A 19,275-nucleotide genomic window follows, 5' to 3' on the forward strand; every position below is an offset into this window, starting at 1 on the left:
TTAAGTTTTACCAACAAAATTTTTCCAGTACGCTAATTTTATTTTACGCTTGATACGACAAAAACCGCAAAAACTTCTCGTCAAGTGTAAATTTTTTTATTTTACGGGCATTTTACATCAAAACAAATAAACCCTTAGGCCCTGCTTCGATTGCAAGAAAAACATTTCTCCTGGAATTTTTTTCTTTCGAATCCATGCAGCACCACTGTTGGAGTATGTCTGCTTCCAATAATTGCTTCGCCTTCAAAGGGCTCTGACTTCATGAATGCTTACATATCTCTCCTTCCATATTCCACCATTAACGAACAGTCTTTTAGGCCATGTTTGGCAACCATGATTTTTTTTCCATGGAATATTAGTTTATTCCGAGGTTTGATAGCAGCAAGGGAGCGCTAGAGTGAGAGACTTGAGAGGACATGAGTGAGGAGAGAGGGAGAAGTGGCTGAAAAACAGTGAAAAGAAGAACTTTATTCAAAATAGAGTTTATTTTTTTCAATTTTTCAACCACTTCATAACATCTCCTTGTGCCCTCTCAATTCTCTCCCTCTCCCACTCTACCTACGTTTCCCTCACCACTTGGTAAACTAATATTCTATGCCTTGGGCAATTGAAATAAAGGCCTGATGAGAGCTTCTGAGAGCTTGCTTAAGCCCTATTTGTTCTGGATTTTAGAGAGCCGATTGTGGGTCCAAAACTTATTATCGAGGTTTTTGAATCTATCACTTCTCAAAATCCAAAACAAACATGGCCTTAAACTTGGTTTTTTTGAAAAAGAAATCCCCCCTCGCCCCCTTTGCCTGGGTTGCAAATGAACTTTTCTAGTTTGACGATTTATAAATGGAGTCATTACATTTAAGTCCCTGTTTGTTTGAGATGTTGAGAACGTATAGCGAGTCCAAATTAATTTAGAGTGCAATAATCGATTTTGCACTCACAATCGGATCTCAAAACCCAAACGTAGTCAGGTTTAGGGCACTAAATATGATGGGGGCACCCTAAACGTAGTCAGGCCTCTGACGCTTGCTGGTAATTGAATTTTGCAAATTAGTCATGCCATCAATTTGTGACCAAATTACCCATGGTAGATTTTTCTCACATAGAAGACCAGAATATCTGTATCCGGATATGTGAAAAGGGTAGGAATTGGTCCAAATTAGAAGAGTTGAGATGTGGAGCTCCAAACTGATAATCTATGAATAATCATATAAATTATGAATATATTATTTATTAATAACCTTTTGAAAGATACTAGACATCAAATATCATATTATTTTTTTAAATAGTTTTAAATAGGGAAATGTTATCAGCACTACTGTATTTTGATGAAGGCACTCCTCACTTTATTAAAAGTACAGTACGGCCAGCACCATAGGATGATCCAAACCGTCCATTAGATGGGTCACAACCTAAATAGGTTTTGCCCCAAAAATTATTTCCATAGCTTGATCCTAACCCTCCGATCTATAGAGGGATAGGATTAACCCTCTAACATTCAGATTGGAGGGTTAGGATCAACCTATGGAAACATTTTTTGAGGCAGAATCTATTTAGGCTGTGGACCATCTAATGGACGGTTTGGATCATCCTATGGTGCTGGCCATACCGTACTTTTAATAAAGTGAGGAGTGCCCTCAACAAAATACAGTAGTGCTGATAACATTTCCCTTTAAATAAGCTATCATAATTTTTCAAAAAAAAATTCTCACATTTCCTTTTTTTATGAGTTGTTTGTATATCTAAGATTTTTTTACCAAATAAATACAGAGAGTTGGTAAAATGATCTAGAAGGGTCGAGCATATCTATAGTATAAAAACCCCAGTTTGAAACCCTGAATTGCAATCAATTTGCAAATGCACCAACTCAAAAACCAGAGAAGGAAAAGCTAGTAGCTGCAAACCCCGTGAGAGCACACATTTTTTAGAAGCAAAAATTTTTAGCTTCCTCAATTCAGCGCTATTCAAGAACAAGCTTCCACGCTCCAGAAACAGAATCAGGAGAATGGTTACCAAACAAGTTAGTTGATTCGCTCAATGTGACACCACATTACAAACCAATATACTGCAAACTGGTTCACAACACTTTGACCAAACTGGTGAATCAGAAATCAGCATACAAAGAAAGTGGTTTGATGCCCAATTTCGACTGTTAACTTCCTTATTTTGCAGCTTTGATGTACAGTTTTCAGCTCATGAGTCTCAAGCTTCGATTCCCATGAATTTGGGAATTTAAATGAGGATGATTTGAATGGTTTTCCCAAGTAAACAGAAGAGAGTACCAAAGCTAACTAAGCTAGAAGATGAAAGACCGACCCCAAACAAACCAGGTCCGGAAGAGCGAATTAAAAGGGGATGTTTTGTTAGTGGGAACAAGGAACTGCTGATAACTGTTGAACCAGGGAGGAAAGGTCAGAAATTATAGCACGCATTCAGGTCAAAACTATCGAGACTATAACACGCTATCCTCTAGCAATCAGATAACTAAGAATATCCAACCTTTGGCCAATCCTTGCTCATTCGCTCTCAATCACACTACAATTGATTGCTAGCAGGCACCCTTTGATTTTTTTATTGGACAGTTGGTATGACATTGTTTTTATTGGACAGTTGGTATGACAACCCACTGAATTGAGTGTGACCTACCTCAAACTCAATTTACTTGTTAAAACAAAAAAAAAATGAAAAAGAAAAGAAAAGAGAGACGGCTTCATTAATTCCAACTAAAAATATGAGAATTTTAATGTATGTATAATCCTGGGGGCATTTAGTGATAGCAAAATATAAGTACTAAACTTATTACATGTCTGTATCACCAATCTTTCCAGTTTCCATCAATATTGATAGGAAAGAATTATTATATCATTAAGCACTGTATAATATATACTTTGGAGATAAAATGCCACAGATTAGTATAATATATACTTTGGAGATAAAATACCACAGATTTAGTTTAAACGAAAAGTCGCATTTTCCATAAGGAAAAAAGAAAAATATACCTGTCATTTCAGACTTTTTATATTTATCGTCCAGAGAAGATCCGAATCTGACTGCACAGTGATTTTCTCCTCCCGGACAATGTTTGAAGTACTTATCAGACCACCAAATCTCATCTCCATGTCAGCTGGAATTCATGAATTTTAAGTTCATGCATAAACACCATATCGGCCACATTCAGAATCAAGAGAAAGAGCTCAAAAGGTAAACATAAACTGAACTTAAGGAAATGGAATATGTAAATATAGATCAAATACCCAACTTTGCAAAAACAGAAACTTACGAATTCATGATATAGTAGTATGGCTATTAAAGGGAATTGTAAATACGGATCAAATACCCAACTTTGAAAAATCAGAAATTTATGAGTTCAGAATAAGCCAACATGGCTATTAAGGGTAAATGATGTAATCACTTCCAATAAGGTGCTATTAACAAAAGAGAAATGATCTGGTGCAATCACTTCGAGCAAGAAAAATAAGGCCCTGTTTGTTTGGGATTGTCCCAACCGATTGTGAGCCTCAAACAAATTATTGGACTCCAAATTAAACGTAATATTGAGTCCAATAATCAGTTTGGGGCTCTCAATCGGGTGTCACAATCTCAAAGGAACACGCCTAAACTTGCCAAGCAGCTTGCCACATCTGAGGATTTCCACCTGCTAGGTTGGTGAGCCCCACCCCTCATTGGATTCAGGTGATGGTTCCCATATATGACAACCGTCCTCTCAAGATTGGATGCTTTCTAGAAATTGCTAGCAGCGAACTTACAGTTAAATTACTGAACCATTCCTCTCAACAAAATGTAGGCAGAACCTTAATGACTAGAATGACACAGACAATCTCCATGCGATCACATGAGTTTTGCAGATACAAGAGCATAGGAGATAAAAATTTAACGTAAGTTGGGTGAACATAATATACTTACTGAGATCCCATTGCAGGCCAGTGGTAGTGGTACTTGCAGATGGTGTGCCCATGGGAACGAGACCACAGTGAGGGCCTTCAACAGATGACTGGATATGGATCTCGTGACGGTGGGTTTTCGGTAGAAGTTGGATCAAGCAATCATCTGATAATAGAACCATTTGTATGTTCGAAAACCGACAGAGAACATTAATATTTCCAACTTCATGATCAAACCGTCCTCCAAGTGCTCCCGCAATGAGAATGCATAACTGTGGTTTCAAGTGAGTACCAGTACAGCCACAAAAGCAAAATCATAGTTGCATAAAAAGGGAAGAACATGGTAAGAAAATAGACAATAATATATGTTCTGTAAATGGAAATGGCACAAGATCACAGTGAAATAAAACTTCATGATATCATCTGAAAACTGTTGCAGTTTTGTTGTGAAGTGCTCACTCGTAAGAATAGTTGACATGGCTAATTGAACAAAGATAGCAAATCACTCTAGAGAAATGCCGTGAGTGAGAAATGAGAATAAATCAGTTTAGTGCAAAGCAAAATACCAAAGATTATCTAAAGATCAAAATATCAAATGTCATGGAGCAAAATACCAAAGATGACCACAAACTAAAGGAGAGAAGTCTTGCAACAGTGTAAAAAGTAAAAACTATGTGTTGTCAACATTTACAATAATAATTCTCTCTAGGACTGACCCTCTAGGCTACGTTTGGATGTGCTCGGGAAAAACGTTTTTCATTTTTATTTGATTTTAGAATCAGGAAAAACATGTTTGGTATATAATATCGGCGCCGTTAGAAATATTTTTGTTGGTTTTTTCCGACTCCAGAAACACAAATAACAAAACAAAAAAATTTGACGTTTCTGCGGGAGAACAAAATCAATGAATAGGCTTATCCCCCAATTTCTCTTCTCCAACAATCATGCCTCCTCTTTCTCTCCCATCTGTATCTCTTCTCAAACGAACCGTGAATGCGCCCCCCCCCCCCACCCCCCCCTCTATCTCTCGCCTTTATGGGCCTCCAACTTCCACCGACTCTAACAGTGAAAGGTACAAGGCAAGACTTGTTGCTAAGGGATAAACACGTGTAGGGAATACATTACCAGGAAACCTTTTATCAATGACTGCACATTTCTCATGACCGGTGTACCAACTGAACGTCAAGAATGCATTTTTTAATTGAGAAATTCAAGACGTCTATACGATGCCTATTCCAATATTCAAGGCTTCCAACAATCACCGTCTTCTTAGTGTTTTTCATTAATGATATGGAAGATGCACAACATCTATTGATGCCCCATGCATTCAGTATTCCATTTTTTTTCATTCCAGTAATCCATGCTGGTACATGTTCATGATATTAGAAGTACACATTATCGAGTGCTATGTTAGTTGAGATTAATGCTCATTCCACAAACAGAGTCATGAAACACTTCGAAGAAATGAATGGTAACAAGAAACAAAAAATTAGAAATATTAGCTAAACACTTCCTGGTTCCCGCGGTATAACTACATATGCCATAATAGTGAATTAGAGTAGAAAGTTGCAATGCAACAAGTAAAGCCAATTAAAGAAGCCAAAATATATGTGACAAGGACTAGACTTTCTGAGAGATTAAAATGACACTTACATTAGACTTCTCCAGATTTGGTGTGCTATCATGTATATAAGCCACGCACTTGTGCAGATCTGTAGTGTCCTGATCATATGACTCATCCACTATTTTGGTTCCCTGTCGATCCCAGGCAACAAACAAACATCTAAATATTTATGGTTTCCAATAAAATAATTGAATAATACACTACTGGCTGACCATGAGTCCATGACCAGCAACAAATATACAGAAAAGCATCTCATGTCCACCTACTTACCCTTGTATTTAAGTCAACTAGATGCATGCCCATAATGTAACATAGGCTTGAAGTATTACATTGTAGAGAAGCTTCATGCAAAAAGTTGCAAAGGAACTACGGAGGACTGGGAGAATAGAAAGGTGTGCAGAGCCACTCCCATCTGAACTCTTAAAACATTCTCATGGGGTTGTTATGCATGCCCAAAATGTAACATCGGTTCGAAGTATTACATAGTAGAGAAGCTTCATGCAAGAGTAGAATAGAAAGGTGTGCATAGCCACTTCCATCTGAACTCTCAAACCATTATCATGGGATTGTTATGAAACTAATCACAGTATAACTTGAATGCTTCAAAGTGAGTATCGTATCCATACTTGATGTATGAATACCAATTCTGTTCCATTCCGGTTGGAATTTCCAGAAAATTCCGTTTCAGAACGAGTTCGGAAATAGAAAACATCTGAAACTTTCCAACCAGAATTCTAGAACTTCAAAAAATTTAGAAGAGCATCATGATTGAGAAGAGGCCCGTGGATCTTAATCTATGAGATCTCACAACTCTAATACCATCTAAAATTTGCTTTAAGATGAACACAAATGTTTAAGTAAAATATAGAGAAGAGAAAGAAGAAGTTTGGAATGTTTCTCTATTTTCATTAGTTTCGAAATTAATGAGTGCACTGTCTTTTATACAAATTGTGGTCAAATGACCAAAATAATCCTACTTAGATAAATTCATCCATTTTCAACACTATTTCACGTATACACAATGAATCAAACTCGAATTTAATTCCAGACTTCGGTCTCCATGGAATTGGAAGTACTTCATGGAAGTTTATGGAAGTTCATAGAAATCTTGTAAAAAATGTGGAAGTTTATTGAAACGATGAAATTTAAGATGAAAACAAGTACAAATGAACACCTAGGAAGTATCACATAAGCAAGATAGCTATCCATAATGGTTTAACAAGAACAAACACCTAATATATATATATATATATATATATATATATATATGGTCGGGATCCAGCCTAATCCCAGCATACCAAAAAAAAAAAACAGAATAAACACCTAGTGTCTAGTGACATGTATTGTCACACGTGTCTAGAACAATAAGGTTCATTCTAAACATAAATATTTCACATATTTTGAAAGTTGACGAACACGTTGTTTCTTTTACTTTCCAACTTTCTCATCTTATAAATATAGTGGACATTAATACTTCTTGCCATTCGAAAAAAAATGGGCACTAATAATTCTTGGAAATATGGAGTTATTTTTTGTTATGTGGTTGCATAACAAGGAATCAAACCTTGAAATTCGATCCCCACGAAACCAACATGTGTCAGTGGAAGTTGTGGCTATCACAACCAACTAGCACCAACTTCAAACTTGAAAATCTACGCAGATTTCGTAATGATTGAATACGTTGAGAAAAACAAAGTGGTCTCCCCTCCGTCAGTTTGGTTGACCAAATTGCAAGGTTTAAACCTACTTTTACTCTCCAACCATAGCATATCTAAGAGAATACAAGAATGTAGTTATATCAGTGTTTGCAAAACAGAACTAAGAAAACAACATGGCAAAAGGAGAAAAAAAAGGTCAACTCGAGAGAGTCGATGATTGATGCGATCGATTTTCATTCACTTGGACAAATAAAGGAGTTTTTGATTGATTTGATAGTAAAAAACATAGAATCGAATGAGAACTCAGCCAAGGTAAAACCAAGTCGACTCAAGTGAGCGAAGAATTAACTCATGGAGGTCTTAAACAGTAGATAATACAATTAAGATAGTTTACAAACAACAAAGTAGAAAAGAAAGCGATTGTAGGCAGAGTAACAAATAATTATGAATTCCTTGACAAAAAGGAATTCGATCAACACCATAATGAAGAAAATAAAGCCAAAATACTATTTTTTTTTTTTGAATATTGGCGAAGATATATTAATAGAAGACTGAGGGGGTCCCCCAAAAACATACACGAGGAAAATAAAACTCCCTAGGGACAGAACCTGACCCGGGAAATACAAATAGGATTAAGGAGGAAGAAAGTCGAAAAGATCTAAATCCTGCTTCGATACGCCCTCCTTTGCCAACTTATCAGCTACAGCATTGGCACTTCTCCTCACATGCTGAAAAGAGACCTGCATGCCTTGTAATACGTCTTTCATCTCGTCAAATAAGTGAAGGAATCGCCACGGAGGGCCCCTTGGGCCCCTCAGCCATCTTATGACGTTCAAAGAGTCGCCCTCCACAATACACCTTACTGAGTGGCCCCTGGCCTCACTCAGGATCAGGATGCCTCGATGCACTGCTTTTACCTCCGCTTCATTCGAGTCTGCTATGCCGATTGGACCCGAAAAAGCCTTGAGTACCGCACCATGACAATCTCTCAAGACTCCTCCGATTCCTGCCAACCCAGGGTTGCCTAAACTTGAACCATCAAAGTTTAATTTGAGGTTACCTGCAGGAGGAGAGCACCATATCTGTTGCGGGACCGTCACATTTTCGTGACTGTTGCAAACAACTCTCCATCCTTCCCACAGATCAAACGCCGAAATGAATCGAAATAAAGGGAGGGCTCGCGCCCAAGATATAGAGAGGGCAATGACCTTAATAAATAAGAAGTGGGCAGATTTAGCCTTTCCCTCAAACAGGCGAGAGTTCCGTTCGACCCAGATGACCCATAGAAAAGCCAACAGAGAGAGCCACCACAGGCGCTTGCCTTTTTTACCCCAAGGTGAACAATACCAGCCTTCAAATAAGTCTTGCAGAGAGGATGGAAAGACCCAATGTAGTCCAAATCTGTCCAAAATTTTCCCCCATACTTCCCGAGCTACTCGACAGTGAATGAAAATGTGGTCTACCGATTCCCCAGACGCAATACACAGAGCGCAATGGTCAATTATTAACATATGTCGCTTCCGCAGAAAATCCACCGTTTGGATCCGATTTTTTAACGCAGACCAGGCAAATAGACATACTCGTGGTGGAGCCTTGATGTGCCACACCTTTGCTTCCAGAGCATTAACCTCAGACGGCACCAAACTGTGATAGAAAGAGTTGACCGAGAACCCTCCTGACGAGGTAAATCTCCACAATCTTCTGTCATCCCCTGATGAACTAATATAATTCTGCTCCAGCAACTGAAATAAGCTTATCACCGATGGCATCTCGCGATCAAAGAAGTTCCGACGAAAGAGGGGGATCCAGGTAACTTTACTCACAGAGCGCTCATAGCACACTTTCACTAAAGCTAACTTATCCGCCGCGACTAAGAAAAGGTCCGGGAATAAATCTTTTAATGGGGAGCTCGAGCACCATTTTGAGAGCCAAAAAGAAATTCTGTCACCGGAATACACTCGAAATCTAATTCCGAGATCAAATTGAGGGATAATGCATCTGATATCACGCCATAATGTCACTCCAGGTTTGTTGAATCTGTTGAGAGAAACCCACTCCCCTGAATCAGCCCCATATTTCCCTGAGATGACGTTGACCCACAATCTGTTTTTTTCTTCGCCAAACCGCCACAACCATTTTCCCATCAGTGCTTGATTTACCTGTTTTATCCTTCTAATTCCGAGGCCTCCGCCTTTGGTTGACTTACACACCTCTTCCCAGCTCACTAAGGCCAGAACCCGCTTCTTATCAGATCCCCCCCACAAAAATCTGCGCTGAATTTGTTCTATACGCTTGATCACAGACACAGGGCATTTACATAAGGATAACTGATAGAGGGGAATGTTGGCCAAAACGGCCTTGATCAATGTTAATCTCCCTCCTTTAGATACCAATTTCCTTTTCCAAGTATCAAGACGACGTTCGATACGTTCCACAATAGGATCCCATGCCTCTTTAGGAGGTCTCCCTATACCTAAAGGCAAGCCCAGATAAGATGCCGGCAGACTATCCAACGAGCAACCCATAATTCTGGCGAGTCGAGAGGCCCCTTCCTCGCTTAGATGCACCGCATAAAGTCTGGATTTAGAGAAATTCGATCGGAGCCCAGTCACTAATTCAAAGCACCTAAGAATTGCCTTAAGATTAAGAATCTTTAAGGGCAAGGGAGAGCTAAAAAGGAGAGTATCATCCGCAAACTGCAAATGCGAAACTTCGACCCCATTGACACCACATTTAACCCCGGAAATCAGCCCCTCCACTTGCCCTTTCTTTAATAACACGCTAAGGGCTTCCGCAACAATAACGAAGAGAAAGGGAGATAAAGGATCCCCTTGACGCAAGCCTCGGGACGATTTGAAGAATCCTTTAGCAGAGCCATTAATGAGGACGGAAAAATATGCTGAAGATAAACAACTTCGGATCCACCCTCTCCACTTCTCACCGAAGCCCATTCTTTGAAGAAGATAGTCTAAACACTGCCAATCGACCCTGTCATATGCTTTTTCCATATCCAACTTACAAATTACTCCTTGCTCACCCGATCGTGCCATCCAATCCACCATTTCGTTGGCCACTAGTGCACAATCTAATATTTGTCTCTGGGCTACAAAAGCACATTGATTCTCTGAAATGAGAGATGGAAGAACCCTCTTTAACCGCTCCGACAGAACTTTCGACAAGAGCTTATACAGACATCCAACCAAGCTAATAGGACGAAACTCCGACACTCTCACTGCTCCTTTGGTTTTTGGGATTAGAGCAATAAACGTTGCACCTGTGCCGCGATCCAGCACCATGCCTGCGTGGAAAGCTCGAAAAAAAGCCATTATGTCGCCCTTCACATACTCCCAGCAGGACTGAAAGAAGGCGAGACAGAATCCATCTGGCCCCGGAGCTTTATCACGGCATATCGAGAAAACCCCCTTCTCCACCTCCTCCTCTGAGAACGGGCTTTCCATCCCCATAGAACTAACATCATCGAGAGAATTGAAAACCGCCTCGTCGAGCCTCGGCCGCACTATATCATCTGCAGAATATAATTGCTTGTAGAAATCTAGGATTTCCAATGTAATCTTCTCTTTGCTATAAGATAGGGACCCATCCACTTCTAATACCTCGATTCTATTGTTTCGACGCCTGGCACTGGCCATATTATGAAAATAGGCCGTATTTTTATCACCTTCCTTTAACCAATGAACGCGGGACCTCTGCCTCCATGAGATCTCTGCCTGAAGTATGCAGCCTTTATGTTCCTCTTTTAGTTTACCCAGTTCCGTCAAGTCATCTTCTGTAGCATGACTTTCCTCATCAGCCATAGATATTTCTCGGATGCGTGCTGAGAGCCAAATATTGCGCTCCTGAAGAGCCTCTAGACGGAGAGAATTCCACTCTTTAAGTTGTTTTTTAACATGACGGAGTTTCGCTCCTATAATCCAATCTGTGGCGCCTTCCACGTTGTATGATTCCCACCACCCCCCCAATCTCTCTACCATGTTAGGGATTTCTAACCAGGCTAGCTCAAATCTGAAGGGAGCCGGACCCCAGGACTCTAATCTTGGATCCAACAACAGAGGGCAATGGTCTGAAACAGAATGCACAATCGCTTTCTGACATACCTCCGGGAACAATGAAAGCCATCCAGAGCAAAAAAAAAATCGATCTAGGCGACTCTTTCTGGAGCTCCTGGACCAAGTAAATTTAGCCCCCATAAGAGGGATATCAATCAGTTCATTATCAGCAATAAAATCCGAGAACTCAGACATATTTTGGGATGATCTGCGACACCCCAGCCTTTCTTCGACTCTTCTAATTTCATTGAAATCTCCCCCTAGACACCACGGGTGCCCCCATTTACTCCTAACCAGGGTGAGTTCCTCCCACAACTGTCTCTTGGCCGACCCCGCTGTTGGACCATAAACTCCCGAGAAGGTAACCACTTCTTTATTACCCAGCTGTCGCAGAACTATTGAGACGGAAAACTGGCCTACCCAAGAATCCTGGATCTCCCATTTTGATTGATCCCACATGACCAAAATACCTCCGGCAGCACCTTCGGATGCCAAAAAAATCCACTCCCAATCGGAATTTCCACCTAAACTCATGATCAGAGCACTGCTGACTCCCCCCATTTTTGTTTCTTGAATACAAACTAAATCTGGTTTGTTCTTTTTAACTATTTCCTTGACCTGTGCTTTTTTTTCCAAAGACCCCAACCCGTTTACATTCCAAGAGAGAATCTTCATTTACAACTGGGCGTTCGCTGAGCACTTCCCCTGGAGCAATTTCTACTCCTGATCCGCGGATTACGAGTCGCTTTCGACATATCTGGAGCTTTAACGTAGGAGACATCGGATTTTAGCTTGGATAATTCCCGTAACATCTTCCGTACTCCTTCAATACTTGACGGATCCGAGAGAGATCGATGATCCAATTCTCGAAGCTCCGCCACTTTAAACATAGCACGAAGTTGATCTTCCGGTCCGGAATATGTCAATCCCAATACTCTGCTGGTAGATATGATGTGATTCACAAAAATCTCTAGAATCTCTGATTTAGGATCGACCCAGGATATAGGACGAATATCTTCCTCCACCCTTAATACTAGCGCTAGGCTATCTTCCACAAGGTCGTCACAAGGATCCATACAATCCTGACTAGGATCAGCCGCCAACGGAGACTGCCCCTTAGTAGCTTGAGGGGGACCCTGCATCTGCTGATTAGATCGGATATCAACTATACCACACGCACAGGACTCCACCCCCTTTGTGCTAGAACCTACTCCTGAACCAGTGACCCAGGCCCTTTTAGCCGCACCAGGGTGTGGAAGGATTGACACAGTATTTCCGGGGGTAGTGTGAGAGAAAACCGCCTCATCGATTGCCAAACAGCCCTCCTGACGGTTCATGGTACCCTCTTTATGCCCTCCCAAATGATGCTCTTCATAATTCATTTCAGAAAACACCTCATCTAAGTTTACCACCAGACTAGATTTGCCGTCCACCCTATCAGTATCAGGAAAAAACTTATGGGACTTCAAAAGCTGAAGAGACTCAACAACATTCGAGAACTGAATAAGAGGAGGAAATGGGCTTTGATCATGAGCAGAACACCCATCAATCTGGCCCACAATCCGAACGCCAGAGTTAAAAGGAGAAAGCCCATCAATCTGGCCCACAATCCGAACGCCAGAGTTAAAAAGAGAAAGCCCAATATTCTCTTTAGCACCTAGGCCCACTGCTTTATGAATAGGAGGGGCCCACCGCGGCTTAAGACCCCGATCCAACGGGTAGGAGGGCTTTATTTGAATTAAAGGGGAGATATGAACTTGGGAATTTGGTCCAGACAAAAAGACGTTCCACCGACTGGGCAAACTGCTCCCCTTCGCCACGTCTCCCTGGCACGTCATACCAGACGCGACGTGCCTTACACCCGCCACCTTCTCAGAGCTGAACACGCCAACACTATCTGCATGTGACACGTAAGGGGGTAGGTGAGAATAAGAAGACGCGTCCAATAGTCCCTCTGCCGAATTCCTGCTATCTTGCACCGTCGTCTTCTCCGGTCGAACATTGTCGGAATTCCATAGAGAGTCAGCCCAGGACTGCTTGAAATTTGCTGATTGACGGGCGGTGAGAACATCGGGACATTTAGAACATCGGGACGCCGTCACCCAATACACGACCTCATCAATACAAATCGGGAGTTTCACAAACTCAGGAGATAATGAAGAAGTCATAAGAAGAATGTTCGCTGACTCATATCCAGCACCTTCAACACAGGATTCATCTGTGGCTAAGACCCTTCCAATGCGACAACCAATTTTTCTAAAGTTTTCCACCATCCATGCATGAGTAGGGACCCCAACAACCGACCACCAGTCAGACGAGAAGTTCCCGGAGAACTTATCCTTCCAATCTCGAACCTCTTCAAAAGGGCTATCCTTAGCGTCAGTCCATCTAAGTCTGCAATCGACGAAGGAGGCGTCCGGAGAGGAGGTTATAGCAAACTCCCCAGGGGCTATCGGAAAAATCTCAAAATCAGCTGAAGTTCTCGATACTTCCCCTAACCATTTTCTTAACACCGATAAATCCGGTAGTGCATCAGGTTTAGTTTTACCCCAAAAAGTCCTTTGTAAATCAAATCTAGACCCCAGCTCGATAGATTCAGCCCAAATTTCCTCCGGGCACTTGGCCACCTTTTCAATCTGCTCCATTCCGACTCCATCCACCTCCACAGCCGGCGGCCTCCCTACTAACTTTGACAGTCTCCTATAGGGGGTCCCCTCCAAGCGCTTTGGCTCCGTAGTCCGGAAGGTCTGCGTCGCAACTTTTCTGGTGGAGCTAGGCGGAACTGGTCGTTGGAAACCAACTGGGAAGTTGAAATCAAAACCCGACCACACCTTCTTACATTTGAGACATTCGGGCCTTCTTCTGAAGTTTACAAATTTACACTTAGTGCATCGCCAGTCACCCATGTTATTTGCTTTTCTTTTTTCCAGCACTCTGTGAAGCCTCTCCTCTCGTCTGCTTTTTTTAATTTGCCACCGGACATCTGAGGACTTCCAATCAATATAGTGGCGATATCGAAGAGCTGATTGAAAAGGAGGCCTGTTCGACTCCAACCCACTAGAGCGCATATTCTTTGTGTACTCCTCCATTCTGCCAACTTGCAAAAATCCCTAACTTTCGAACTACACAATGTGCAGACCCCTCTCGCCGTCTACATCTTTAATGGCAAACCAATCGGAGATGTATGTAGTAAAGTGAGGAATGCCACCCTTATTCAAACTTCCATGCTTATTCAAATTTCAGAGAAATAATAAGAACAAAATTTATCAAGTGTTTGACTCAAACCCCTAGTAGCATGAAGATCTATCCAAGCCAAAATACTATTCCTTGCATAAATTCATCCAATATGTCATATTAAATGGTTCAGTGCAGAGTACATAGTGAACGTACCAAATTTGAATAAAATTCCCGTACTTCTGGTCTAACTGAATCCATGTCACCTTTTATGGCATCTGGTCTGTACCTGGAACAAGCATAGAAAGATTTTACAAAATAATTATTGAAATCAAGGAACTTCAATTAAATTAGTTTCACATACATAAAGCATGAAGCACCAAAGCAAGACAAACCGAAGCAAAGGCCAACACAAGCAATCCATTACCAAATTAAAAGGCATGAAGAATATTTTATCTCTCAAACTGAATAATAAATGCAACATAACCACTTAAGGGAGAAGATGATCAAAAACCTCAAACTCGCATTCATCCGTTGAATGACATTAAAAGAGGCACCCTTATAACCAAGGTGTCAACATTTCAACATTTTTTGGCGTAGGAGGATTCCCCCTGTGGCATTCTGAATTCGATTTCAGATAAATATGAATTCCTTTTTTTAATGGTATTGTGTTCTCTCTATCGCAAACTTAGCATCCAATTCTTTCCTAAAATATAATATTGGAAAACTCTTTGAAAACAAAATGCTTATATTATGTGTATAATGTGTATAGTAAGATATAGTCTGAACTTAAGGACCCAGTTCAAGACTTAGTTTACTATGACTCATTCAGACATAAACGTACTAACACTAAGTGTAGGTTCACGTCTGGAAGACACCTGCACCCAATGCACAGTAAGATTGCTTGTCTTTTTTATTATAAATGTTTAAATCATTTGGGGGATTTATTTTTATTTAAAAAATTATATCATTCTATCTTTTTCCTCTAATCTTTTCCTACTTTTTTCGTTGGGGAGTGAGAGATTTTAAGAAAAGAGAAGATCAGAAGACGTTTAAGAGACATTTTTGGGGAAAAGTGGGGGGGATTTTAGGGGAGTGGGAGACATTTCAAATGTCTCAAAACCACTCAGTTTGTTCTCATAAAACAACTTTATTTGTACTATTTTTCTCTACACACATCAACAATAAAAGGAAAAACTTCTTCATTTTTCTCTACAGATCTCTTCCCAAAAGCTTCTTCTCTAAAATAGGCCTCCATATTCTCTGTGGTTATTGTATTTTTAGTATTTTTTCGCGATACGAGCGATTAGGAGTTAGTGAGATTGTTTCTCTGCACGGAAACAATCCGGATGATCGTTGTATCTTGAGAGATAAACGCCAATCAACACAGTGCCGAAGGGGGTGTATTGTCTTTAAGGAGAGCGTTATTTCCTGTTTGCCTCGATCCAATCACAAATATTTCTAAACTTTGTTCTGATTTATATCCTTATTATTTTAGTTTATTATAATTAGATATGTGGCAGTTAATATTATCAAAATTCCCGTTAGATTTTTCTATCCTTCTCCCCAACAAATTGGACTCTTAAGATAATCCCCCAAATAGCCTAATTCTTGTACCATGGCTCAAACGCAATTCATCTGTTCAAATTATAACCAAAATCGAATCAGAAACTCTTTCGTAATTATCAGACCAAGAGCAAAGATCATGAATCGCAAAAAATCATACAATTCCAATATTAAAAAAAAAACGAAACAATCAACAATCTGTAATTTTCAACTCAAAGGAAAAAACAGCCATGTTCAAAAATAAACCAAAGATCACGAATTATGCAAAATCACACTATTCCAACATTTAAAACATACTATAACAATCAAGAATCCGTAATTTTCAACTTAAGGGGAAAAACAAAAAGTATTAAAAACATACCAAAACAATCAACAATCCGTAATTTTCACCTCAATGGGAAAAAAGAAGAAGAAAATTTCATGAAAATATATATTAAAAAAAGGAAGAACCTGTTTCGGATATCCGAAGGATCTTCATGAGACAAAAGCTCTGGCATTTCATCGTAGAGTCGGTTAGCGCCTCCATCTGCGCACAGACGTAGCTGTGCTGCTCTACACACACCACAAACCCTAACACTTCAGATCTATTTCAAATCAAACAGAAAAACAAAAACCCTAGTAAAATCAGAAGAAAAAGAAATAGTAGACGAGAGGGAGAAAAGGATAAGAAAGGGTGGAAATACCATTCTCCCACAAGAGAGGAGTAAAGCGAGGGAGGCGTTGGTTAAGCAAGATCAGGGCGTACGTTAGACTGGGGCCGTTGGTTGGATGGGGAAGGAGAAAGGTTGAAGCGTGAGACATCAACTCCATGACTAACCTGCGCCCTCTCTTCTCTCTCCGTTCCTCTCTGCGCTTCTTTTCCTGAGATCTTTGAGAGTTAATTTAGAAAGATTTTATTCAGTATTTTGGGGATGTTAAATTCGCACCAACTTTAGGATAATTCGCATCCCTCTAACCCTTTTTTTTTCGTCAATTCAATCCTACAGGGGGTGCGAATTTATCATTACTCTTTGTTTTTTGAGTGCTTTGCTAAATATGCTGTTGAAGCTTGAGTGCGATGTGAGATATGGCTTCGTCAACGGCACATCATAACCGTTCGTTGACGTTGTACACGGAGAATATGTTTTGAAGTGCGATTTGAGAGATGGCTGAATGTGTTTTGTAGTGCGATGTGAGATCTTATTCATTCCTATAGCTTTTGAAGGGATTTGCTAGTGACCATTGCAGAAGGCATTTCACGGATGAGAGCAGCCACATAGGCTCACTTTTCAGCACATTTTGTCTTCATTCATGAGGTGGCTGCTCTCACATGTAACAGCCGATGAATATGTCATTTCCTCTTTTATAAATTTTAGCCGTCTTTTTGGATCGTTGAACGAGTGGGCCCCTCTTGTACTGCTGCCGCTAATTTTTTTTTTTTTTTTCCTAAAGAAAATACGGGAATTCATCATATAACAACGGGACATCTATTGATAAACGCACATCTTCAAACCAAAGTTTTTATTAGATGTCGTTACATATTGGCTGATATATTGATTTATATTGATACTGACACTCCTATGATTGATGTACTGTATTTGGGAATATTCCGATATATCGGGCCGTATATGGGCATCAAAGGAGGAGGTTTTATATGCTACTAGTAGGGGTGGACATGGTTCCGGTTCGAACCGAGGAACCAAACCGAACTGGCACATTTGGTTCGGTTCAGAAATCCGGGAACCGGTGCAAATTCGGTTCGGTTCTGGGTTTGGGATTCCGAAACCGAGAACCGACCCTCACCTTAAGTCCTTAAGTGCCATACCTCCTCATTTGATAAAATCACCCCACGCCCATTTTAATTCACCCCCTTATAAGTTTTAATTATTCACAAATCAAAACACAAAAAAAAATGGCCTTATTCTATATCACCAATCAAAACACAAATCAAAACACGAAAATTGACCACACTATGGTTTCCAAACATGGCCTTATTCTATATCACCACAAGGTATAGAGTAAGTGAGATCAAGATCGTTGATCTTCTATATCACCACGAGGGAGCCCACATTGTCTTTGTCCCATGTTGAACAGAATAACCAAGTGTAATTCATTATTCATATATAAACAGGGCCATTGGTGAAGGTTGGGTAAACCCAGAACCGAACCGAACCGATTATATATGCTTCGATTCGGTTCGCTTCCATACATATATGGTTCGGTTATGGTTCCAATTTCAGGGAACCGAACCGATTATATATGGTTCGGTTATGGGTTTAGCCCAAAACCGAACAGAACCGAACCATGTCCACCCCTAGCTGCTAGTCCAATATTTTTTTAAAGTGCAATGGCCCCACTTCATATGATGATCCAAACCATTCACTTGTTGGGTCAGAATGTAAATAAGTTGTACCGGTAGATCATTTCCATAGGATGATCCTAACTGTCCGATCTATAGAGGCACTGGACATTATAAAAGGCTCTATAGATGGGAGGTTTAGGATCATCTCATGGAGTCCCACGAGGTGCAGCCTATTCAACGGATGAACTGTTTGGATCATCCTATGAGGTAGGCCCCACTGTGCCTTTTGAAAAATGCCGGACTTCACGAGCAGACAAGACAACCTATAAAAGTAAGCTCGATGAGGGGGTCCAATCCGATATGACCGATTTAAGGGGACCTTCAAGCTCCAAACAAAGCGTTGCTACATGGTTTATGTGCACACAAAAAAAAAAGAGGGGCAAAATTATGAGTAGGGACCATTTGTTAAATAATCCAAACCGCATCTTTTTGGCCTTACTATTGGATGGGCCATGCTCCCAGATTCATCCTCATTGGATGATTATAACCCTTCAGTCTTTTTGCTTCTATGTGGCCAATGAGAATAATCAATGGTCTGGATTGATGGTTTGGATCATTGAACTTGTGGGCCCCATGAAAGTACATGTGGGGGTCATTTGCTCAATAATCAAAACCGTTTATTTCTATGGCCATTCCATTTGGCCTCGCAGCGGGTGGGCCATGCGACACATTCCTCCCCACTGAATGATTCTGACACTCCTTTTTCTTCTTTCTTTTTTGCCAATTTGATCACAATAGGTGACAACAAAGAAAGAAATTGAACCAGGACTCTCTCTGGGAATCTCTTTGCTCGCTCCGTTCACCTATCTGACTAACGCGCTCTAGTGCTCGCTCCGCAAGTCCAACTACTTATTCCACATGCTCCGCTCACTCTAATCATTGCTATCGCCCCGCTTCCCTCTAAGAAGAACAAGCATGCTTGGAACCATCAATGGGGAACTTATCTCAC

General features: G+C 40.6%; 1 protein-coding gene across 2 annotated transcripts; it reads right to left on the bottom strand.

Moving 5' to 3' along the window:
• Positions 1 to 2,683: 2,683 nt before the first annotated feature.
• On the bottom strand, positions 2,684 to 16,955 carry TPK1 (thiamine pyrophosphokinase1). 2 transcript variants are annotated; one of them, XM_077384593.1, is made up of 6 exons: positions 16,669 to 16,955; positions 16,436 to 16,532; positions 14,636 to 14,708; positions 5,550 to 5,651; positions 3,919 to 4,168; positions 2,684 to 3,118 (listed from the first exon to the last, which is right to left on the bottom strand). In XM_077384593.1, exons 1-6 carry the CDS (start codon positions 16,793 to 16,795, stop codon positions 2,997 to 2,999), a joined length of 771 nt encoding a protein of 256 aa, XP_077240708.1. In that variant the 5' UTR covers positions 16,796 to 16,955; the 3' UTR covers positions 2,684 to 2,996. The 2 variants fall into 2 exon arrangements, with proteins under 2 accessions (XP_077240708.1, XP_077240709.1); XM_077384594.1 differs by having other exon boundaries at positions 16,436 to 16,537; positions 16,669 to 16,808.
• Between the last annotated feature and the right edge of the window lie 2,320 nt (positions 16,956 to 19,275).

The sequence above is a fragment of the Tasmannia lanceolata genome, unplaced genomic scaffold, assembly GCF_043159265.1.
Source record: "Tasmannia lanceolata isolate RefF3 unplaced genomic scaffold, GAP_Taslan_0.1 ptg000007l, whole genome shotgun sequence".
Classification (NCBI taxonomy): domain Eukaryota; kingdom Viridiplantae; phylum Streptophyta; class Magnoliopsida; order Canellales; family Winteraceae; genus Tasmannia; species Tasmannia lanceolata.

Excerpts from the sequence above, each read along its gene's own strand:
- TPK1 (XM_077384593.1), bottom strand. The coding sequence starts at position 16,795 with ATGGAGTTGATGTCTCACGCTTCAACCTTTCTCCTTCCCCATCCAACC. Across the intron at positions 5,652-14,635 it reads GGGAATTTTATTCAAATTTG|GGAACCAAAATAGTGGATGA; the intron begins GTACGTTCACTA and ends TGGGATCGACAG. Across the intron at positions 3,119-3,918 it reads TGGCCTGCAATGGGATCTCA|CTGACATGGAGATGAGATTT; the intron begins GTAAGTATATTA and ends CATGAATTCCAG.